The following is a 25,958-nucleotide window of genomic DNA, read 5'->3' on the forward strand; positions in this document are numbered from 1 at the left end:
GTATGTTCTCTTTTTTTATCTTTTTCTTTCTATATGACTTTTTTCTATTTTGTAAACTTATGTTTTTGTAAAATCTCAATAAATATTTTTTTTAAAAAAAATGAAACAGATGTGTCAACTGGTGAATGGTGACTACATTAAACTTCACTGAGAGGTGGCTCCCAGCTGCAGGGCAAATCCATTCATGTGGTATGGCTAGCTCAAGCAAAATTATACTCACTTTGCATGGCATTTCAATTCTAGTTTTAGATGGATTCCAATCTCAATAACCCACTTAGGGACATAAAGGGAACGGTACATGTCATAAGGCACATCAGATTATCCTGCCATAACATCAAATGGAAGGAAGGGAGGGAGGGAGGGAGGAAGGGAGGGATAGCCACAGAGCACTAATGCATGGGTAGGCAAACTAAGGCCCAGGGGCTGGATCCGGCCCAATTGCCTTCTAAATCCGGCCTGCGGGCGGTCCAGGAATCAGCATGTTTTTACATGAGTAGAATGTGTCCTTTCATTTAAAATGCATCTCTGGATTATTTGTGAGGCCTGCATGCCTGGTGTTTTTACATGAGTAGAATGTGTGCTTTTATTTAAAATGCATCTCTGGGTTATTTGTGGGGCATAGAAATTCGTTCATTTCCCCCCAAAAAATATAGTCCGGCCCCCCACAAGGTCTGAGGGACAGTGAAGTGGTCCCCTGCTGAAAAAGTTTGCTGACCCCTGCTCTAATGGCTTTCGAGAACACAGATTAATCTCTCTTTTCTATTTGACCCGCATTCTTCATATGTTGCAAAAATATCAGTTGGAAATTAAGAACACCTGGGGCAAAGGCAATAAAAAATCTATTTTCAAATAAACTCTTGAATACATATTACAATTTTGCATGTGAACATATGCTTATATCAACAGCACACAGAAGAGAGCCTTTCAGGAAAGCTTCATTTATTTATAAAAATATCTGTATACTGCAATTCATTTAAAAAAATCAAAGCGGATTGCAACCATTATAATGCAATAAAAGCTGCACAAAAATGAAAACAGATTACAAGATGACTATTATGGAAAATGTTTTTCTTAATAACAAAAACCTTGTGCTTACAATGTTCAAGCTACTGTAAAAGGTGCTAGCTTGCAGCATTCCAAATAAATCATATTTGAGATATGTTTTGTTACGGAAAAACCCTTAGCTAGATCTTTTGGACATGGTCTGCTAATTGGGATAAGCAATGCTGCAAAGATTTGCCCTAGTAAGAGGTTTAGAAACTGGTAAACATCTGCTTGTTTTCTTAACATTAGCATCTGCATGAACTGTACACAAGTATTTCTTATTCCCTGTGAGACATTCATAATGCTACTTCTATCATGGTCCTCCAGCATACAACTTATTTTGGGACACACACACAGTCTAAGTCGTATAGTAGCTCAAACAGTAGAAAAGGGAATTTCAAATATGTTTAAAAACGATACAAAACACACACCTAAGGTAGAGACCTTTTCAACCAGCTGGAAACGCTTGTCACTTATGTTAATACATGTCATTTTATCATGCCTCTGGTTATGCTGTAAATGCAAGTCAGGAAGACAGGAAGCTGAAAAGAGGATCTAATGTACCTAAGGTAAATTCATCTTTTTTAAAAAAACACACACACAGGGACCTTCATGGGGAGGGGAGAGGGGCACTATTACAAATTTATTATACTGGACTCTGATAAAGCCTGTGCTCAAGCCTTATTGGCTCCTGTATTTGCTCTCTTCTCTGTGGCTAGTCACTGTATTACCTTTTCCTGGTTACATTTCTATTTCCTGCCAGCAGACTTTGGGCTACCTGGATAAGGAGGTACAATGCACTGTGCCATTTTAAAGGAGGTACAGTGTACTGTGCCTTTTTGCTCTTGCTGGCACTTAAAAAAAACCTCACTGCAAACAGGAATCTAGCAGAGCAGGCTGGTTTGGAACTCTCCCATGATACTCTCCCATCTGGTCCAACGCCCTGCAATGCAGGAATCTTTTGCCCAATATGGGGCTTAACCCATGATCTTGAGATGAAGAGTCTCATGTGGGATATTATACATGGGATATGATATGATTATAATGCTTATGCTACAAATATAGCATAAGTAGACACACACACACACACACACACACACACACACACACACACACACATATATAGTACACAACCAAACTGAACAATTTCCATGTAAACCACAGTAACTAAAAATAAAGATATAATAATAATATTAACAACAACAACAACCCAACAATAACAGCCCAAGAGTCTGTTGACCAGCCTCAGCCCTGTCCCTTGGTCAGATGCCTCTATACCATCAGCTTATTGGATAAAACACACAATCATATAGGTACACATAAAGCCTCCTCAAAGATGGAGACCTTAAAGTGATACAAAGCAGAACATTCTCAGTGTCTGACAGCTACCTTTCTCATACACAAGTGATGGTTTTCCTGTAGCAATTTCTATTTTACTACATATATCCAGCCAGTTCCAAGAGTTTGTTTTTATTTGACATGTTACCCTACTGCCTATCACAGCAGATTTATTCGGTTTTTACAGAAGCTGTCTAGTACAGTGAATATAAACCTATCACAAAAAATATAAATTATGAAGAAATACTGGAATTAAATGTATATTTGAATTAAGGTTAAGAACTGTCTAAACAGCAACATTAGGAGCATTCATGTAGGTAAGTTATGACAGCTATCACTCCCTTTCAAAGAAGAATCAAGGGGAAATAGGCAGACAAATATGGAATCGGGATAAGCAGAAGCACATGAACTCTTAGAGGTTTCCCACACATGCTGTGGTGGGACTTGACACGCCAGTACATACAGTTTGTTCATACAGCCCAGAGATCAGAGAAGTTCCCCCACCTCCCTTGAGATTCTAGCCTTCAATATTTCTGTTCCTAGGACAGTGATTCCTGCCATCATCTATCTACCGTATTTTTCACTCCATACCATAAGACATCTGACCATAAGACGCACCTAGTTTTTAGAGGGCGAATGCAAGGGGGGGGGGATTCTTTAAAGGGAGCGCTGAGCAGAGCCTGTATGCATCCCAGGCTCTGCTCAGCGCCCCCTTTTACGAGCTGCGGGGAGCGTGTGTGCTTGCAGGCTTCTCCTTCCTCGGGGAAAAGCCCCCAAGAGCCGCAAACACGCTCCACGCAGCTCTTTAAAGGGAGTGCGGCTCTTGCGGGCTTTTCCAGGAGGTGGGGGCAGGAACAGAGGGCAGTCCCTGTCCCTTCCCCCACCTCACGCAAAAGCCAGGGATAGCCGCACGAAGCCTCCTCAGGGCAGTGGGATGAAGGCTCCCCGTGCCCTGAAGAGGCTTCGCACGGCGAAGCCAGAAGCTAGAACAGCAGGAGGGAGTGCTACGCAGCGATCCTTCTCGCTGTTCTGGCTTCTGGCTTAGCCGCGCAGCCTGCATTCGCACCGTAAGATGCACACACATTTCCCCTTACTTTTTAGGAGGGAAAAAGTGAGTCTTATATAGCGAAAAATACGGTATTTTTTAAACCAAGAAGGGAGACAATGGCTATGTACACACAATACATTTAAAGCACATTACTTTATGTGAAGAATCCTGGAAACTGTACTTAATGGATTATTTAATTTTAATTGTAAAGTGTGCTGGGAATATAATAATTGCAGCTTGGGAGTACAGTTCCCAGGATTCTTTCTGGAAGCAATGTGCTTTGATTGTATAATGTATAAATAGCAACAACCTGATATTTCAACAGGATCAGTTCTCAGTCTGAATTGTCATTCTTAGGACTAGCCAATTGGATAGGCATCCTTCTCCTTAGCCATACACTACTATTCTCCTACAGCAGCGCCTAACTACATCTAACAGTCTTCTTTTTAAAAACCACATAGGAGGAGCATGGGCGTCTCTCTGCAGTACATCTCCTGTCTTTATTTCAACAATTTTTCCACATTTCATCTATGTGAGCAAGATAACAAAGTAGATAGTAGGCAACTGCAGACTTGAAACAATACTATGAATAAAATCTGGTGGCAGCGTGCATTGGTCTCCACCCCCATCGTTCTACCCGGACACTGAGGTCCAGCACTGAGGGCCTTCTGGTGGTTCCCACACTGCGAGAAGCCAAGTCACAGGGAACCAGGCAGAGGGCCTTCTCGCCCTCCCACCAGATGTCAAAGAGAACAACTACCATCTGTAGGCAGCCCTGTTTAGGGAAGCTTTTGATGTTTGATGTATTACTTACTTACTTACTTATTCAAACCTTTATTAGGCATTATACAAATAAAACGATAAAAGAGAAAGTAACGTATAAAAGCCTTGAGATATATACAGAAAGGCAGCAGTTGGCTACATACATATATATATATATACATATAAAATCAGTGGTTTTCCTTGCTAACCCGCTCCTTGGAGGGCTACTACCAAAAACTCGGCTACCCCCGCCGTTACCCTTTGGTCAACGTCGGATAGGCAGAATCCCACACATTCACCTTGTTGGGGCTCCAGACCACCCAAAAGAGGGGACAGCACGCGTTGACGGAGCGTACTGTACAATGGGCACTGAAAGAGAATGTGCTCTACCGTGTCCGGGACATTCATAAAACATCTGCAGAATCTCTTGTTTCTGGGGATGTTTTGATATCTTCCCCTGACAAATGCTGAGGGAAAAACATTCAAACGGGCCAGCATAAAGGCCCTACGTTGGGCTGGAATTATTAATTTGGTGACGTAATTGGCTCTGCTATCTAAGATATTTAAATCATAGAATATGGGCGAACAAATTTTGTTTACAGCTGCCATAATATTTTGCCTCTCGACATCCTTTAGTCTAGTTAGGATATTATGGAAAATGTATTGCTCATTAGAATTGTACAGGGGCTCCAGCTCGATGCCTAAAGATTCAATCTTTTTTTCGAGGTACTGATACCATCTTGATTTGTAGGAGTCTTTGAGCAAATCAGCGAGCAGACTTGATGGAGGGCAGCGAAAATGGCAGCGTAACCAGTACTTTATTGAGGTGGACCAGGCCCAATATTCCATTGTGTGTATGCCTATTTCTGCACACATTGTTTCATATTTGATCACAGTTGGGAGTCCAAGAATACGTCTCAGAAAGCTGGAGTGAATCTTTTTTAGATCACTATTATATGCTTGGACCCATAGCGGGATTCCATAGAATATCTGGGATTGCACTTTTGTTTGGAATATCTGATTGGCCGCAGGAATAAATTGATTGCCTTTCTGATAATAAAAACGGGCAACAGCTGATGAGGTGCACTTTGCCTGTTTTATGGCATTTGTGCGATGATTTGCCCACCCTAAATTGCTCTGGAATAAGATTCCCAGATACCTATAGATTTTCACTTGTTGGATTTCCTGCCCTCTTATTTTCCATTTCTCTAATTTCCAACCATTCGAGAAGACCAAAATTTTTGTCTTCTCATAATTTATAGAGAGCTTGTTACATTCGCAGTAAAGGATCAGAGAAGATATAAGACGTTTCAGACCCAAGCTCGTTAATGATAGTAGAACAGCATCGTCTGCGTATAATAACAGAGAAACTGGTTTCTGATTAAGTTTAGGGGCATGTGATTCTATTTTTTGAAGGTGATCTGGCAAGTCTGATAAAAATAAATTAAATAGGAAGGGGGCAAGAATACACCCTTGTTTTACCCCTTTCGAGTTTGGGATGTCTGGTGAGAGGTGACCTTTGGTGTTAAGTTTGACTTGACAGATATTGGAAGAGTATAAATTTTTTATTAGGATCAATAAGCGCTGATCAATTTTTAATTCTGTGAGTTTCCTCCACAGCTTTGGGCGGTCAATTGAATCAAATGCACCACGAAAATCTACAAAAGCAGCATATATCTTAGATTGCCTTTGAGATCTGTATTTTTCAACCAAGTGCATAAGTATAAGGCAGTGGTCTAATGTAGAGCAACCTTTGGAGAAACCTATTTGTTCTTTCCCTGGTAAATTTAGATTTTTCATCCAGGTAAGGAGTTTAGATAAAAGGTGCTTAGCGTAGATTTTCCCTATCACTGATAATAGGCTTATCGGTCTATAATTCCTTGGTTCTTTTGGGTCGCCATTTTTAAAGATTGGGATAATTATTGATCTTAACCATATCTCAGGTATGATCCCATATTTATCTATGAGAGTAAACAATTGAGCTAAGGGTTCTGCCCACCAATCTATATAGGTCTTGAATAATTCTATTGGTAGACCGTCTGGCCCAGGAGATTTGTTTGATGTATTACAGTATTTTAATATTTTTTTGGAAGCCGCCCAGAGTGGCTGGGGAAGCCCAGCCAGATGGGCGGGGTATAAATAATAAATTATTATTATTGTTGTTGTTGTTATTATTATTATTATTATTATTATTTATTTTTATTATTATTATTAATCTAGAAAGCTACATCCCACCACCATGCCCAAATATTTGCTGTTTCAGACTACCTTGCAAAACTACCTACCAAAGAAAAATAAAATAAAGGAATTTCTTCTGAATCAGATGTGTATACTACTTTGAATGTCCCTATGGAGAGAGAACCATCCAGAAGAATGAAACATGAAACACAATATTATTTGCTAATCACTTCTAACACACACACACACACACACACACACACACACACACAAAATATATTTCACAACTGCTGTTTCTTACCTCACAAACTATACCTTTGCAACAAAATTTGTCCAAGACAGATGTTTGCTTCCCAAATGGCTAATTCAGAGTGAGGGTCCATAATCAGCAACCAATTCTGACATTTGTTCATGTGAAAGCTGTTTTCCAGATCTAAACACATGTCACGACCACTCCCTTTGGCAACTAACTAACTCTGTAATCACTTTGGAGGCTTCCACTGCAGCACACAAATATTTTCAAGTATTATATCCCAGCGACTTGAAGAGTGTGTGTGCGTGTGTGTGTGTGTATCATGTTTTCAATGGACACAAAAGCTGCAGCAAACAGCCTGACAAACAAAAACATTCTCGCTGCCTTCTATCCATACTATAATTGCAGTTAAATTATGAACATACATCGTAAGAACTGTATACAATTGTCCATAAGAATACTTAGAAGCAGCCTTAGAAGCAGATAGTAATGTTACCCTTAAGGAATTGGTTTGTGTGTGTGTTTTAAGAATCAGGGTGGGGAAATTATAAAAGTTACTTTTTAGTATTGACACATATTAACTGAAACAGCATCATTAAATGCATTCTCCACATGCTGAGACAAATATATACCGTATTTTTCTGTATATAAGATGCCCCCTATTTTGGGGGACACCCCACTTTAACAAGGAAAGTACTATAATAATAAACAAGTCTTTACTTTTTAATGAAAGCAGCCAATATTGCCAAATTGGCTTTGACCAATTTGATAATATTGATAATATTTGATAAGTTGCTAAAAACAGACAACTTATCCCAAATAAAAAACATTGTCATTCAAACTGTTCTCCAGACTGTGTTTCAGGATAAAATGACATCAAATAAAATTTTCAATACTTTTTTTTTAGTTATGCACCCTTTGGCTGTGTCTGTAGCCTATAACCTAAGGTTTAGTAGTGTTTTGCAGAAGCTGTCAGTCAGAAGCAGCAAGCAGAAAGTAAGAATGCTCAGGAGCAGCACTCCGGACTGCAACATTTTGTTGCAGCTCCTTGTTATATATGTATGTCTTCTTTGTTTTATATAAAACTCCAGAGATACAAACCAACCAGTAAAAGCAGGTTCAGCATAAGGCTGTCCAAGAGCTTAATCCTTTTATTTATTTATGGGCAGCCATAAAAATCAAACAACAACAAACTTGTACAGCTGTCCTCCATTTAGACCTTGAAACTCCTGGAACAGGAGGAAGTAAAATTGAGATGTAGTCCCAATGCTCCTAGCTTGTAGGAAGAAGTGCTTCATTGACCAGCATTAAATTGTGCTCTTATATATTACATCTCACCACATCACTACACAGCTGTGTATTAGTTCCTGATGAATCATCCATGAAAATTGAACCGTACACCCCTCAAGATCTTAAGGGAGAGGTGGACTAGCTTCAGACAGCAAAGTTCCATCCTCAGTGGGCTTATCATTGTAGAAAAATAGGCTAGGCTAGGGTCTAAAGATCGGTTATATAAGGAAAATAATATGCTAAATGTGTAATGTGTCTGTAAACTTTGTTTCTGCCCTCTGTAAATCCTGCACTTGAAGCAATATGCTTATAGTCATACAAGCCACACAGGAGGAGACACAAAATAAGTGAAAACGAGAACCACAAAGTTGGGAAGGGCCAGAAGGGAATATCCCATCCAGTCCCACACCTTGAACCACTCAGTTTGCCTCTCCATCATCACAGATCCACCACATACCCAGAATGAAATAAAGGGCTCCTGCAAGCCAATTACTGCTTAATATTGCATGCCTTCAAGTCATTGATTTTTCATCCGTCATTGGTATTTAGGACAAAAAAAGAAATTATACTACCATGAATGAAATATCACCTGATTTCTCCATTGGAAGAAACATGGCTAGAAACAAAGCATGACTGGAAATGTTACTTGAGGAATGTTAACTGACCTATTTTCCTCCCCTCAACTATTTCAGTTTGGCATCATAGGCTAGGAATGCTGTATGCAGTTTTAGTTGAGTGTAAATAAGACACAAAGGAGCTCCAGAAGCTCCAGGCAAGCATCCAGTATGTATTTTCTTATCTCTGCTGAGGGCATAAGTCTCAACAAGAAAAGTGATGTTTGGGCTAATGACACCATAATGTTCAGTTCAGGATACAGTTCAATCTGTGAGCCTCAAATGATCCTTCATATTCTGCCTTTCTGGAACATATACATTCTGCAAAGGATGAGACAAATGCTTAGAATTTGAGTGCTCAGTAAATCATTCACTCTACCCATACACACAGATCCAAAAAAACAGGTGTGTGTGTGTGTCCCCACCGCAACTGGTGGAGGTTCTTCGTATACTTCCAATATGCTGGGTGAATGCCAAGCGGTGTCTTTTCTTTTTATGCAAACTAAGGTTTTTTGGTTCTGTCTCTTTCAATATTCCATTGAACTAAGTAATCCAGGTCCTGTTTCCTGCCATTAGGAATGAGTGAGTCTTTCAATTTCAGGTGTGCCAATTTCTTATTTTTCCATTCTAAAATTCAGTTCTCCACACTTCTGTAGCAATTTGCCATGGGAAAAAAAATCCTTAAAATTTGTCAGCATTTCAGTGCTAACTTCTAATAAGCATATGTTTCTATGCAATTCTGACTAATGAACACATTTCTACAAGCCATTTCCTCTAAGGTAATGATTTTTTGTATGTTATTTAAATGAATACATTCATTTTTATGCACATTCCTCACACACACACACACACACACACACACACACATATTGGTTAGAAAACTGCAAAATTTGGGTATGTATTTCAAAGTATAACTGAGTTTTGGCTCTCAAATTGTTTCAGAAAGTGTGAATTAGTTAAGTTCATCCTGAAATGAGTACTGAATTTAATTCTGCCCCCCCCCCAACTACTTGCCATAGAATTGTAGAGTTGGAAGGGACCATGAGGGTCATCTAGCCCAATGCCCTGCAATGCAGGAATCTTTTGTCCAATGTGTTGATGGTGTATTATAATTGTTTATAGGCTTTATTAATACATTGTGAACTACAACTGCTGTGGCCTGACTCTCACTGGTATTCTAATTTAATAATCCATTGCATTGCCACAGATTGATATAGATTTAATAAACAATTGATGAATTGATAAACAGCAATAAGGCCATGGGCTACACTGCTAAAACAAACTAAAAGCTTCAGGAAAGCAATGGTCTAAAATGCTTCCATTGTTTATAAATTTATAAATGCAGGAGCATCCTATTAAGACTGGGCAATATATCAATATATAATCCAAATCCAGTTTGAAGACCATATCATGATACTGGGTTTATAATTTGTGTTTTCTGTTATGAAGTCTATATGTTCCTGACCCATGGAGAATTTATTTTAAAAATAGTATAACTTTTAAAATGTTAATGTTTCCTAAATTGCTTTTAGGTTTGTTTATCATGTCACAAAGAATCAGCATATTGCAGAAGTACACTAGATATATTCTTTACTGGTGTTTTCAGTAAGAGAAGAAGTAGGCCAGTGCATGCTCCCTCAGAATTAGGTCAAAATTTAAACAAGTCATTCACAAGCGATGCAGGTTTTAACATTCTCCCTAGTCTCCTCAGTATTCTATATTTTACTTGTAAAATTAGAATTTATTGTATAACTCCCAAATAAATCTGCATTTAGAAATTTAACAGGCTATTAGCAAGTTAAACTGAAAGCTAAATAAATACTGCACACTGAGATAATATTATTGAACAACTTAGCAAATAGTAAATACTATCATCCTTCATAAGCAGTACCAATCTTATTAAACCATTAAAATATACATATCTCTGCAGTCCTTTCTGCAGGCAGGCAGGGATTTGGAGGAGAGTGCAGAAATATTAATTTTCCACACTTTCCAGAAGAAAAAAACACTCACCAGATAGCAGTATAAAGTGCAGTTAGTCTCATCTGCAAGGTGGGCTATTTCCTTTGCAGATATTTAACATAGTATGCATTTCTATTAAAACCACTTGCAACCAGAGCACACTGTAGATAGAAGGCATTGGATTGGTCAACTAAAATACTTGTACCATACATGTATGAGCAACTGTGGTCTAACCAGGAGTGAGCCTGGTCAGCATAAGAAACCCGTGCTCAGAGATCTAAGAGATCGCCTTACCCCACATGTGCGCACTCAACCACTTCGATCCAGCAGAATTGGCACTCCTACAGCTCCCACACAATACCCATTCTGCATTTTAAGGGCCCAATTGTTTAGTGTAGTAGCACCTACAGTTTGGAACTCCCTGCCTATTGATATCAAGCAGACACCTTCACTGTTCTCTTTTTGGCACCTGCTAAGAACATTTTTGTTTAGACAAGCCTACCCAGATGCTTAGAAAATTGAGGTAATTTTAATTTGCTTTAATATTGATTTTATTGTTTTACCTTTTCCAAAATTGCTTTGAGATTGATTTTTTACAAGAAATGAATAAGTGAATGAATGAATCTTCATTGTGCATCGTATTAAGGACCAAGAAACTACATAGCAGCACCTGAGGACAGCAAAAAGAGAAAATGGAAACTGTAGCTTCCAGTGGGTTGGGAAGGGTAATCACTATGTGAGGACAACTTGCAATGTTGTTGTTTAGTCGTTTAGTCGTGTCCGACTCTTCGTGACCCCATGGACCAGAGCACGCCAGGCACTTCTGTCCTCCACTGCCTCCCGCAGCTTGATCAAATTCATGCTGGTAGCTTCAAGAACACCATCCAACCATCCTCTGCCGTCCCCTTCTCCTTGTGCCCTCCATCTTTCCCAACATCAGGGTCTTTTCCAGGGAGTCTTCTCTTCTCATGAGGTGGCCAAAGTATTGGAGCCCCAGCTTCACGATCTGTCCTTCCAGTGAGCACTCAGGGCTGATTTCCTTAAGAATGGATACGTTTGATGTTCTTGCAGTCCATGGGACTCTCAAGAGTCTCCTCCAGCACCATAATTCAAAAGCATCAATTCTTCAGCGATCAGCCTTCTTTATGGTCCAGCTCTCACTTCCATACATCACTACTGGGAAAACCATAGCTTTTACTATACGAACCTTTGTTGGCAAGCTGATGTCTCTACTTTTTAAGATGCTGTCTAGGTTTGTCATTGCTTTTCTCCCAAGAAGCAGGCGTCTTTTAATTTCGTGACTGCTGTCACCATCTGCAGTGATCATGGAGCCCAAGAAAGTAAAATCTCTTACTGCCTCCATTTCTTCCCCTTCTATTTGCCAGGAGGTGATGGGACCAGTGGCCATGATCTTCGTTTTTTTGATGTTGAGCTTCAGACCATATTTTGCGCTCTCCTCTTTCACCCTCAATAAAAGGTTCTTTAATTCCTCCTCACTTTCTGCCATCAAGGTTGTGTCATCTGCATATCTGAGGTTGTTGATATTTCTTCCGGCAATCTTAATTCCGGCTTCGGAGTCATCCAGCCCAGCCTTTCGCATGATGAATTCTGCATATAAGTTAAATAAGCAGGGAGACAATATACAGCCTTGTCGTACTCCTTTCCCAATTTTGAACCAATCAGTTGTTCCATATCCAGTTCTAACTGTAGCTTCTTGTCCCACATAGAGATTTCTCAGGAGACAGATGAGGTGATCAGGCACTCCCATTTCTTTAAGAACTTGCCATAGTTTGCTGTGGTTGACACAGTTGAAGGCTTTTGCATAGTCAATGAAGCAGAAGTAGATGTCTTTCTGGAACTCTCTAGCTTTCTCCATAATCCAACGCATGTTTGCAATTTGGTCTCTGGTTCCTCTGCCTCTTCTAAATCCAGCTTGCACTTCTGAGAGTTCTTGGTCCACATACTGCTTGAGCCTTCCTTGTAGAATTTTAAGCATAACCTTGCTAGCATGTGAAATGAGTGCAATTGTGCGGTAGTTGGAACATTCTTTGGCACTGCCCTTCTTTGGGATTGGGATGTAGACTGATCTTCTCCAATCCTCTGGCCACTGCTGAGTTGTCCAAACTTGCTGGCATATTGAGTGTAGCACCTTAACAGCATCATCTTTTACAATTTTAAATAGTTCAGCTGGAATACCATCACTTCCACTGGCCTTGTTATTTGCAGTGCTTTCTAAGGCCCATTTGACTTCACTCTCCAGGATGTCTGGCTCAAGGTCAGCAACCACACTACCTGGGGTGTACGAGACATCCATATCTTTCTGGTATAATTCCTCTGTGTATTCTTGCCACCTCTTCTTGATGTCTTCTGCTTCTGTTAGGTCCTTACCACTTTTGTCCTTTATTATGGTAATCTTTGTACGAAATGTTCCTTTCATATCTCCAATTTTCTTGAACAGATCTCTGGTTCTTCCCATTCTGTTGTTTTCCTCTATTTCTTTGCATTGCTCGTTTAAGAAGGCCTTCTTGTCTCTCCTTGCTATTCTTTGGAAATCTGCATTCAATTTCCTGTATCTTTCACTATCTCCCTCGCATTTTGCTTGCCTTCTCTCCCCCGCTATTTGTAAGGCCTCGTTGGACAGCCACTTTGCTTTCTTGCATTTCTTTTTCATTGGGATGGTTTTAGTTGCTGCCTCCTGTATAATGTTGCGAGCCTCCACCCATAGTTCTTCAGGCACTCTGTCCAGCAAATCTAAATCCTTAAACCTGTTCCTCACTTCCACTGTGTATTCATAAGGGATTTGGTTTAGATTGTATCTTACCGGCCCAGTGGTTTTTCCTACTTTCTTCAGTTTAAGCTTGAATTTTGCTATAAGAAGCTGATGATCTGAGCCACAGTCAGCTCCAGGTCTTGTTTTTGCTGACTGTATAGAGCGTCTCCATCTTTGGCTGCAGAGAATATAATCAATCTGATTTCGATGTTGCCCATCTGGTGATGTCCATGTGTAGGGTCGTCACTTGTGCTGTTGGAAAAGCGTGTTTGTGATGACCAGCTTGTTCTCTTGACAGAACTCTATTAGCCTTTGCCCTGATTCGTTTTGATCTCCAAGGCCAAACTTGCAAGTTGTTCCTTTTATCTCTTGATTCCCTACTTTAGCATTCCAATCCCCTATAATGAGAAGAACATCCTTCTTTGGTGTCACTTCTATGAGGTGTTGTAAGTCTTCATAGAATTGGTCAATTTCAGTTTCTTCAGCACCAGTAGTTGGTGCATAAACTTGGATTACTGTGATGTTAAAAGGTCTGCCTTGGATTCGTATCGAGATCATTCTACCATTTTTGAGATTGCATCCCAGTACAGCTTTCGCTACTCTTTTGTTGAGTGGAATGGAGGGCCACTCCATTTCTTTTACGGGTTTCTTGCCCACAGTAGCAGATATGATAGTCATCCAAACTGAATTCGCCCATTCCCGTCCATTTTAGTTCACTGATGCCCAGGATGTCAATATTTATTCTTGCCATCTCATTTTTGACCACATCCAACTTATCCAGGTTCATGGTTCTTACATTCCAGGTTCCTATGCAATATTTTTCTTTACAGCATTGGACTTTCCTTTCGCTTCCATGCATATCCGCAACTGAGCGTCCTTTCGGCTTTGGCCCAGCCGCTTTATCAGCTCTGGATCTACTTGTACTTGTCCTCCGCTCTTCCCCAGTAGCACGTTGGACACCTTCCGACCTGAGGGGCTCATCTTCCAGCATCATAACTTTTATATGCCTGTTGTCTTTGTCCATGGAGTTTTCTTGGCAGGGATACTGGAGTGGCTTGCCGGTTCCTCCTCCAGGTGGATCACGTTTGGTCAAAACTCTCCACTATGACCTGTTCATCTTGGGTTCCCTGCTCGGCATAGTTCATAGCTTCTCTGAGTTATTCAAGCCCCTTCGCCACGGCAAGGCAGTGATCCATGAAGGTGCAACTTGCAATATGTCTGCGTGAATACTAGGAAGCAACAGGAGTTAGGGAAACTTCAATAGATGTATTTATTTGTAAACAGCAGATCAACAACTCAACATGGCAGTTAGAACTTGCTATTTGGGTAAAACTAAAGTTTCAACTAGTCCCCACTAAACTTTGGATGGAATCACACCCAGAGAGACGTGGGGAGTTTCTATCACAGACACATATTGTAAAGAGACATGACAGACAGACAGACAGACACACACACACACACACACACACACTATAGAAAGTTTCTAATAGTCCTCAAACTATTTGAGAGAATTACTTTAGCAAAACCACTCCACTTCCCAGGGCGGCGGAGTTGCAGGCTGGCCACGAGCTCTCCCGGTGTACAGCAGGGGGGCGTGGCGATGCCTCCCACATCACTGAGAGCCCCGGCCTCGTCACGCCCCACAGCCAACCAATCGGGTGACGGGGCGTGGCTTACCTGATTTAAACCTCCTGCAGCCAGGGCTCTGTCTCCTTTCTCCTCCTGCATTGGATCTCCCACCCTCCCGCTCTATTTTCATGTGCTCGCCATCTTGGCCTTGCTATGGACTATGGTTGGTCTCCTGTTGAGGGGGCCAGGTAGGAATTTTCCCACTTGGCAAACTGGCACCAGTCATGTGGTTTTCGCCTGCCTTGTAGCAATCGTCACAACTTTGTAAGGTTTGGCGGTTAGGCATTGGTAAACCTGTTTTATGGGAGGGGAGGTTGTAGCCTTCCGTTAAAGGGATCCTGGGGTGTGGATCCTGTCCAAAGCCAGGATATGGGCTAGGGCCATGCCATGACCTCATTGGGGACCCTGGGGGAGCTCACAGTTGATGTACATCAACAGGGCTCCCCCTACTGGTGGTTGACCCTTGTGAGACTACCTGCATGACGGGCAGGAGTCAGATATAGTTGGTTCACTTCCGATGCCTAAGCCAGGGGTGGCCAACTCCAGAGGAACTGAGATTTACTTTCAGAATTAAAATCTGGCAGTGATCTACTCCCTTTTGGGGGATTCAGGTCAAAGTTGTTGAGCTTTTTTAGGGGTGGGAACTACCCCGTTTTATGTCCATTTTGTGGGGGTACTTTTAAGGGGGAGGGGGTTAGTTGCCAAAAAAAAAAAAGTAGTGATGTGGGAGCATTTTGCCACACAGCAAAAACTCTGTCTTCCGTTACAGAGATCAGGAGAAAATCCAGGCAGGAGAGAGGGGGCCGGGCCAGGTGCTCTTAGGCAAAAGCAAAGGAAAATGAATCCGCGATCAACAGCGATCGACTGCAACCTCCCAGGGATCGACCAGTCGATCCCGATCGACCTGTTGAACATCCCTGGCCTAAGCCAATACCACTCACATCTGTAACCAATAAAGTTGTGGCCTTATTTATCCCATTAACCCAAAATATTGATGTCCATGTGTTTCATTATCTAAGAAAGGTGGTGTGGCTCAGGACCTTGCCATGAAATTCAAATTTGAGAGCCAATTTGTCAATTCAGGAGATAATGGATCTTACTCAGAACTGCAAGCATGGCTCTGTCAAATGCTAATAAATATTTGAAAATACTAATCACCACCTCTGTTTCATATTATACATCCAATTCAGCTGAATTCAATCCTAATAGCCACATGTGGAAATGGGCTTCTGCTTACTTGTTGAAGCTGGAAGTGAAGGTGTAAATCAAGATGCCTATACACATGCAGCTGATGGTTGCCCATGCATGCTGCATTACTTTCAATCACATGTGCATTGAGATGCACATCTGAATGTGCATTCCCATCATTGTGCAACTAGTCATGCATAATCACATGTGACTAGAACTGTACCTGGGCATTAATATTTTATCAATGTTAAGCTCACTTGAGCGTTATAGCCATTATAACACATGACAAGAATCTTCATATAAGCATGACAGATCAGTTGACTACTGTATTAGCTTCAGGGGGAAGGGCAGTCATTTTAAAGTAAAAGCACACTAAGATCTGGAAGATAGTAGTATCTTCCTTAAAACCATCAGTAAAGCTTCTTCTACAAATATTTGGACATAGCTAAAAGAATATTTCTACATGGTTTCACTGAGGCATATGCCAGTTTCTAGTTTCAACTTCTTTAAAAGGTTTTTAAAGGCCAATAATTTTCAATGTTCTAATATGACCCCATAAATTATAGAGGAAATCACCATGTAATCAAATAAAAGTCAAGGATAGATAACTATATAGGTTTTCAACTTCCTATGGCTGGATTGCTGGAGATGTACATTTGAAATCAAGCTGATTTCAGATGTATCTGGTGAAACTCAGGGATACTGGCAATACTGGGGAAATGTAGTAAACAGAATAAATCAAATTACTGGGATAAAGTACCAACAGAGTCTTCTGTTCTTAGGTAAGCTTGACAGTGTGCACTCAGTTTAATATTGCTAAACAGTATTATAACACATTTGCTGGCAGCTCAAAACTGGAAGAAGAGGGAAATAGGAATGGAAAAGTAATAAAGCTCGTGCTGGCTTTTGATACAGGAGTTTGCTATCTGCCTGCTCAATTGGGAGTGCCAATGGCAGAAGAAAAGACAGAGGTCCCTGCTTGGTGATTACCTTACTAGGTATTGAATTGGATTCCCTTCACCAGTACTGCCACCTGTCTTCCTGCTGGCAAAGCTTAGGCTTGGGGCCATTTCTGTGGGAAGGATACATCAGTTAATGCTTAAGAACCTGCAGAAATCAGTGGCTACCTTAACTCTGCCTGTCAAGTGATAGCTCTTGGTCAAGCCCTCTTGCATAGATTTTGTGATGCAATGGAGGACCTCAGTTAACCTCACAAGATAATCCACGGTTCCAGGGACATGAGGCTGGAATTGGCTGTCTGATAAAATAAAATAAAAAGGTATGAGCACAATAGTATTTCCTTTTGGAAACAAGATTTGTTGCTGGAAAAGGAACTCAGTTGCAGTTGGGTCAGCTGGCTTTGAGGTTATTTCCCAGGACAAATGGTGTTCTGCTATATTGTCCTAGAACTGGGTTGATAAAGGCTCAAGCAGGGGTTTAACTTTTTGAAGTTTTCCCTTTTGTAGTGGCAATTTGGCAGTGGCCTCCTGATTTGGTTAACCCAGTTGCCCACTTTTGATGTGACAACCAGGCCACAAACCATCAATAAGTCTCTTACATCTAAGCACTCTAGAGTCATGTCCATGGTTGGGAGCTTTGTGCTCTGTTGTCTCCTTTTCAGTTTGATCTTTTCTTGCTCACCATGTTTCAGAACTCAGCATGGCACTGCCAATGGTGTTGTCACAGAACCAGATGACACATTTTCAGGAGTGTACCCTAATGGCCTGGAAGGAACTGGAGTTTATGCCAGTAGGGCTATGAAATCTTGGAAGACTGAGGCAGACAGGGTCATAAAAGTTGCCACTTGAACAAACTATTGCAGAACAGGTATGGAGTTCAGTGTTTTTCAGATCCTCAAAGGGTTCTTGCAGGAGTGGCCAGTTCCAGTGGAGCAGCTAATGGAATTCTGTGTGGCTCTCACACCATGAAAGGTAAGTGGGGCACCTTAGGGTTTGGTGCCAAGGTGTAAGGCACAGACATGGGCATAGCCAAATGGAGGCAGGGGGCAGCTGCCCCCATAAATCAATAAAAATACTTCAGTAAGGTTCTCCCTCCCCCTACAAAAGCCTGCCCCTCCCCCAACAAAAATCTTGGCTACGCCCATGGGCGCAGGCATGCTTTTTAACTCTAAGCAGGTGTTGCATCCTTCACAGTTATCCAACTTGGGTGATAAAAATTGTGCTTGATTAATGGCAAGGCACTTATTTACAGGCCTGTATTGACTCTGGTATCATGGGGCGACAGTGGCCAGGGGTACTCACTGAGTCTAACAGCTTGCTTTAGTTTCCATTATACCTATGTGCATCCATGTTTCTATCACCTTTTCACTTGATGCTTTTAATACCGGTAAGTAGGCTGTTACCATTTTATTGCATTGGTTTTTATGTTGCTATAATGCGTATTCTTCAAGAATTTGTAATTTTAACTTGTCTCCCATTATTCTTGTATATTTCCTAGAACTTGGAACTGCAGTGGCCTCAGGGCAAGCTGATAATAGCAGGCAGAATGAGGTCCTGAGGCATGTTAGAGAAAACATGAACTAAAAATTGCTGCTGCCTGACACCAGATTTCAACATGCCAGATAGAAAATAGCTTATACTAAACCGTTGGGAAAGGGAACCTTTTGCTTTCCATTTCTAAGCAAGTTTCACATGGAGAGATCGTGGAAGAGATTCCACCCACCCTAAACACAGCTTATATTGTTCTGCTTTTCCTTGCTTCACAAACTGAGAACCACTGATCTAAGCAACAGCAGCAAAAGTAGGGAAAAACAATATTATTTAGTTAATATCAGAAAATCTTGATAGTTCACCAGACGCAGTAAAGACACCTGCATATAGTATATATAGTATGTTTGCTATGTCTATGTTCTTCAAAATCCCTTTAAAGCCTTTCTTTTATCATGCAAACACACACACACACACACACACACACACACACACACACACGTAGCTGTGTTAGTCCATAAGAGTAAACTTCATAATCCACGGATGGGCAATATCTTTATTGTAACCAGTCAAAATGCCACAAACTCCTTTTTTACGTCACATTTTGCCTAAGAAAGAGTTCTTGGGAATTCAAAAACTTGTACGTAATACTTTTGTGACATCTTGGTTTGTGCCAATAAAGGTACTGCCCAATGGAGGGTTCTCTCCCTGCAATTTGTGTGCTATGCTAATGCTAATTCTGTTTTGGAAAGGTTAATTTCATTTGACCTTTGGCTGTGAAAAAACAAGAGGCTGGAAGCCTAATAGTTTAATAGAGATATGCTTATTTTTATGGTAAAAAATCAAGTTGACCCCTAGTTGTTTCTTCCTCATCCTTTATCCATCCCTGAACAGCATTTAAAGAATAATCTTACAATCTTAACGAATTCCCTATAGAGGAAATGCTATGTTACCATGGAATCAGTCAATTAACTTTGACACATGCTTACCAAGATTGATCAATCATTTCTGATGTCTGCCTGCTAAGTTATTGTTTTTCAGGAATGGAGAGGAAATCTCACATGAGATTAACACCCAAATTGCCTAAACTGATACTGCCCTGGTGTCAATACCAGCAGCATTTGCTAATGCCAATCACTCATTACACAATGAGTTAAGCTTGCTGCATATCCTCTTGGTTCACGTCATATAAGATAGGAATCAAGAAAGAACAAGAGTCTTATTTTACTGAATTCTTTTACAGATCATACAAGAAACACAAACCTTTACAAATTAAATTTATATATTTTTAACATCATTGAAAATTAACACATTAACACTTCAAAACAATGTATTTAAGTTAGGGCTCTTTTATATAAATTATACAATTAAGCCTTTTAAACACACACAAAGGATGTTTTAGAAAGAAAACTGAATGCAATGCTAATATATTAAAAGCAAAAGCCTTAATTTATAACAACTTATATCAAGCCATATGATCCAATCTGGGAAATACCTGAAGTACAAAAATTAAACCATGTTTCAAATTTGGCTTTTTCTCTGTCATATTTTAAATTAACCAACCCCGGCAATGGGAGCTGAGTTTAGGGCAGGGGTAAGCAAACTTTTTCAGCAGAGGGCCAGTCCACTGTCCCTCAGACCTTGTGGGAGCCAGACTATATTTGGAGGCGGAGGGAAATGATGCAAAAGCACCATGAGCCCTGGTGGCTGCTTACTTGTCTTGTAAGCGGCCGGGGCTGGTGACGGCGGGACGATGAGCAGTGCACAAAAGGGCTCCGGAGAGGGGCTGCTTAAAATGGCGGCTGCTCAAGCGCTGCTGCAGCTGGCCACAACAAAGCCCTGCCCCCTTCCTCCTCTAGGCAGGGCAGGGAGAAGCCGGGAGGGAGGGAGGAGGCGCCGCCGCCACCATGTGAGGGAGGGAGAGGGAAAGAACGCATGCGCTGGCAATCCACGTGGCAATTCCCGGACTGTCCGCGGGACAGATCCAGAACGCAATTGGGCCTGATCTGGCTCACGGGCCTTAGTTTGCCTACCCATGGTTTAGAGTGTAAGAACTGTGCCTTATATAGTTTATAATATATCTGTTTGGGATTCTTGTGTGCTACTGCACCTGGTTTATACAGCCCTCAATGGATCAGGACCCAAATATACAGTATGTAAGAGTGCCTTCTCCATTACCAGTCAACTAAGTTTAAGACTGGCAAGGGAGAGCTCTATCCACAGTCTCAGTAGTGGACCTACATTTTTGGGAGCCTGAAGCTTGAACTGTCATGGAGGCCTCTTCACAACCAGCAACGAAGTCTGTTATCTTCTTCACTGGGGTTGTTCCATGACAGATCACACACTTTTACAAACTACTGAGCTACTGACTCACAAACCTGGAATTGTTGAAATATATACATTTTTAAAAATCAATCAGTCATGTGATTTAAACTGGGTCTAACAGACACAACATTTTTAAGCAATGCAGACTAAAGTTGCTTCTGGGGTCCGCCTGGGATTAGGGGCCCTGAAGCTTAAGATTCATTAGTTTCATAGTAGATCCCCCCCCCCGCCCCTACACAGTCCCAATCAGATTTTGAGGAGACAATTTGCATTGAAGGGCCTTCTCTGTGGTGGAACTCTAACTCTGGAATTGTCACTCTCACTCTGCAGACATCAACTGAAACATTTTTATTTTTGTAGAATAACCATGGAGTATTTAATCCTCAGCAACTACATTTATAACAGTGCTTTAAGGCGTTGTAAATATCTATTTTTAAGATTATGGTTTTACTGTTTATGCAGTTATGCTTATATGTTTGTTGTACATTGCCCTGAGCCCCTTTAGAGGAAAGTCAATTGATAAATATTTTAAATAAATTGAACTTCAAGTCTTGTGAGATACTTTATCAGGTATGTGGTTTGTTCTGCTATGCTTCAGATACAGAAACAGATGTATCTTATATCAAAAAAATACTTCAATACTACAGTAAAGGTGCATTATAACCCTTCTTTTTCAGATTAACTTTACAGCATTTACAGAATCCCAAACCTATTTTTCATTTATAGAACAATGATGACATCAATAACACGTTCAAAGTCATTCAACACAGAGATAAAACAAAAACTTGTAAGTTTATTTTTATACTTTACCAGAAGTCCTCAAGTTTTCCTCATTAAAACACTCTTCTGCTAATGGAGAATTATACCTTGAACATTCAGCTAAATATTCCCAACACTAACTTGGAAAAAGCATTACAATATTCTACAAGCAAGCTCTAGGTAATGTTCCCTCTGTTAGTTTCACTTTCCTCATGCAAATATTGTGCATGACAAAGAATAAATCCTCTAATACTAAACAACCAAGAAAATCCCCCTATTATAGTATCATTACTGGAGGTACTGATTTTTGTAGACATTAGCTAAGGGAGACATTATAATCTGGAAATTTTACTTGTCTTAAATTATGAGAGACTTAGACTAAGGTATAAAATAGAATGCAGTTGACACTCAGATAAAATTAACTGTTTTGAAGGAATCACATTCTAATCCCTAAATGCAGACTTTCTGAGTGGAACTACATAGTAAGAAAAACTTATTTTGTGGATTGTTACAAGACAAACAAGAACTTGGTCATCAAAATATGAACTTGCTTAAGTAACCACTTTCACTCTTATAAATACTCCATTAAAGTTGATGCCCCCCCATTTTCTGCAGAATGTTTCTTTCTCAAGCAAGCAAGTAGCTCACCACGTACATCAATAAAAATGAGCATGAGCAAAAAACTGTACTCCTGTAAAATATGGATTCTAGCCAGCTCTCTTATCAGATGAGCTGTTTTAATGTCTGGTTTTCCCAACTGCCCAGAAATTGTGTGTGTAAATACACACATGTTGCCTTATTTTAACACCTAGCTGTTAAAATTATCTTGGATTATAAATCTCAATTAAATGCACAAAGGTAAATATTGATTCCCACTTTTACACACTGCACAAAAAGAAAGCATGCAGAAGCAAATGAACCTGCACAAGGTAACTGCTCAGATCAGTAGCAGAAGTGGGATGAAATCCTTGCATTACTAACCTTTACTCCATAACTCTAGCCACAAAACTGCACAGGTTCCTCTTTTTAAGCGTGTTTCATATAAATGAGCAAGCTACTACAACTTATATCCACAGCACACAGTCCTTAGTGTGCACCACACATCCAAACCACTATTTTCAATCCTCTTTTGCTGTCTATGACTCACTCATTCAGCTTTAACAGATGAGGTTTCTTAAATTACTGGGGATTACTATAACCTTCAGAGAAAGCTGGCTAGTTTGATAATGAGTGAAACGCATTTAAACAGGGTTAGGTGTAGATTAATATATTACACCTTTGTGAGAGAACTTGGATGAACAGTATTGGGGGAGGGGAACATTAAATGGAATAAAAACATTTGCTTTGAAGGAAAGACCTTAAGAATTAACTTTTTCTCTCTTTTTTCAGGGAGATAAAATTATCGCTCTCATGATCATATCAAAGGGAAAGTCCCTATCAGATTCCTCCTTGTCTTCTCATTAAAAGCAAGCACACTATGATCTAGGGATTCTTGGAAGACGGCTTTAGTTTCTGTACTTCTGCAAAGACACTTTGGGTATAAAACATAGCAGGAAAAGGAAAAAGGGGGTGGGGGGAAAGAGTATGATCAGAAGATGGTGACACTTACTTGAACCTGCCTTGGCAGTGCTGGCACTGGTCTCCTACCCAGCCTTGGTCACAGATGCAGGTAGAATTCAGACATCGGCCCGAGAAGCAGGAGGTCCTCTCGCAAGGCTTGGACTGGGAGACTTGGGCATACAGCACCAGGTACAGTAATCCATAGAAAAGCAGCCAATTGTGCATATCCAGAAGGGTGGCGAAGCAGCAGGAGGAGCAAGAAAAAGGTCTCCAGGCACCAGAGATCACAGGAGGGCCTCCTATCCTGCGCAGGACTTTCCCCAAAGGATCCAGCATCTTTGCCACAGAGCACATCCGCAAGAGCCGGGACCCGGTGCGCGGAGGGGGGCGGGCGGGCCGGGAAGCGAGATTAACCCAGTTCCTTGTGCAGGTCTGACGAGGAGGAAAACAAGCCCCGCCGCTCCAGGAACATCACCCAGGTCAGGGAGAGAGCGAGTTGAACGCAGAGATGAGGAGGAGCAGAGACTGCGCGCCCCCTCCTCAAAAAAGAAGCAGCACAAAACCAGAGACCGATGGGGAAAATGTGTCCTGAAGAGAACTGGTTAATTCGGTCTATAGTGCGAAATAAGGGAGACCGCCAAGCCCTGCTTCCCCCTCCGTCTGTCCACAGGCTCCTCACAACACCTCCCGTTTATCCCTCAGGTGAAACGACGCCACCAGCAGCAGCAGCAGCAGCAGCCTTCCCGCCTCTTCTTCCTCGTCGTCCTCAGGGCTCATTGCCTCCGTCTTCCATGGACTCCTTCCTGACCTTGTCGCTTCCCCTCACGACATGCCCCCGTTCAACCCACCCAGGGTAACGCTGCAGCTGCTCCTCCACCGCCGGCCGCCCCCCAATATATATATATATCTCCCTCTCTCCGCACCCCCTTTCTCAGTCTCCTTTGTAGCTCGCCCTCTTTAAGCAGCAACAGCCGGGCAAGGACGGCGGTGGAAGGGATGCTTCTTCCTCCCACGGGCGGGCGGCTGAGAGAAGCGCCCTCAGGATCCCCTCAGAGCCTCCCGCCCCAAGTGGGCCCCGAGTTCCTCGCCCGCCCGTCCGTCCCCGCCGAGATGGGGCGAGGGGCGCGCGCTTGCTTAGTTAAAAGCCCTCTCCTCCTGTCCCAGCTGACAGTTTGGAAGCAGCCATTTTTAAAAGGCTAATTGGTAATCTGCTTTTTTCCGAGGCGGGCGGCTCGCTGGGGCTGAATCCCTCCTCTTCCTTCCCCCCCTCTTCCCGCTCCGCCGGGTCTGTGCAGAGCCGTCCCTCTCTCTCTGGACTGCCAGGCCCCTCCTCAGCCAGCGCGGGAGAAAGCAGGAATTCCCCGCGGCTCCGTCCCCGCCGCCTCAGGCCACTCGTTGCTGAAGCAACTGCGCCGAGAAAGGGTTTGGGGGGCTCCGAGCCCCGCTCCCAGCTGGAAGTGAAGGGAAAGAGGAGGCGCAGAGGCTTCTGCTGGCGGCAGGTTCCCTCCCTCTCCCCCCCCCGCCCTCTCCGAAAGTTCCTGTCCCAGCCGCCCCAGAAGGAAGCCTCAGGAAGGGCAGGAGCGTCACCCCGCCGCCTTTTTGGAGGCAGCAGAAAGGATTGCAACGCCGTGTGTATCTGTTTCCCCTCCTGCTGCCGCTGCTGCTTCAGCCTCCCCTACAGCTTTGCAGGGGAGTCGTGCCGAGAAACTACCACACAAAGAAGAGCTGAGCATGTGCAGCTGCGAAGCCCCCTTAAAGGCGCAGCGCATTGCTCCATTGCATCACTTTGGAGCGTGACACGAGAGAGAGAGAGAGAGAGAGAGAGAGAGAGAGAGAGAGAGAAACCGCTACTTGGTCGGGAGGGGGGCGGGAGCCGCCGCCGCCGCCGCTTTTCCACATGGAAGATCGGAAGAGCGTGTCATCTTTTCCAACAAGGGAGAAAACAAGTTCCTGAACTTCTCATACGCAGGCACACAAAGGGGGTGGGGGTGGGGAAAGGCAAGGCTGGGAGCTTTCTCAGAAATATTTTGCCAGCGCAGTGACTCAGGGTAATAAAATCAAAACAAAAACAGGATGAGAAACAGCAGCACAAGAATGATTATTATTATTATTAGCCTGGTTGACTTGAGTGTACTTTGCATTTACTCCCCCCCCCCCGGTTCTGCTCCCAATGGGAGCCTTCAACAGCTGCATTCAATGGGTGGAGTTTGCACACGTCATTGCTATATCTTTATGTCAGGGTAGGCTTCAACTTTTGAATGTCTACCTGCTGTGAAGATGCTACGTGAAGGCACAGTAGCCACTCCACGAAAGGACAGTTCTAGGATCTCTTGTCATTCTTTTTCTGAAGAAAACCACCAGAGTACTTTCAAGAGCTACACACACTTTTAAAACTACACTCTCAGAAGTTACAAACATTTACTCTAAACAAAGGATGTAAGCATTTATATATACAGGTCAAGCATTTTGATATTTGTTGACTGAGCACTTTTTAAATACTGTTCTAAAATGTGTTATTTTCTACTGACTTCTTTTGACATTTCAACAATCTGCATATCAGCAGGCAGATTTTGCACGGATTTCCTGGTCAAATGTAATCCATATTAAATCTTGTGTATGCTTACCTGAGAATGGGACCTGAATCAGATAATGAATTCATTATAGGTGATTTTAAATTGCTAAAGAGTAAAAAGTTTATAAATTAATACTGGCTTGCGTTTCCCTGGGCTGTGATCATCTTTCATGAAATAACTGACAACTGTCCTCTTGGATTAAAAAAAACCCCAAGAAT

General features: G+C 41.9%; 1 protein-coding gene across 4 annotated transcripts in view; it reads right to left on the reverse strand.

Annotated features, from left to right (window-relative positions):
• Positions 1 to 24,942, reverse strand: part of ATRNL1 (attractin like 1) — a 498,126-nt gene extending 473,184 nt beyond the window's left edge. The window contains exon 1 of one of the 4 annotated variants that reach the window (XM_053389095.1): positions 23,217 to 24,940. In XM_053389095.1, coding sequence (XP_053245070.1) covers positions 23,217 to 23,521 — 305 coding nt within the window. In that variant the 5' untranslated portion in view covers positions 23,522 to 24,940. Of the gene's footprint in view, positions 1 to 23,216 lie in introns of all 4 variants that reach the window. The other 3 variants (XM_053389093.1, XM_053389094.1, XM_053389096.1) reach the window with 3 other exon arrangements.
• Positions 24,943 to 25,958: the final 1,016 nt, after the last annotated feature.

This window comes from Podarcis raffonei, chromosome 5, assembly GCF_027172205.1.
Source record: "Podarcis raffonei isolate rPodRaf1 chromosome 5, rPodRaf1.pri, whole genome shotgun sequence".
Lineage (NCBI taxonomy): Eukaryota > Metazoa > Chordata > Lepidosauria > Squamata > Lacertidae > Podarcis > Podarcis raffonei.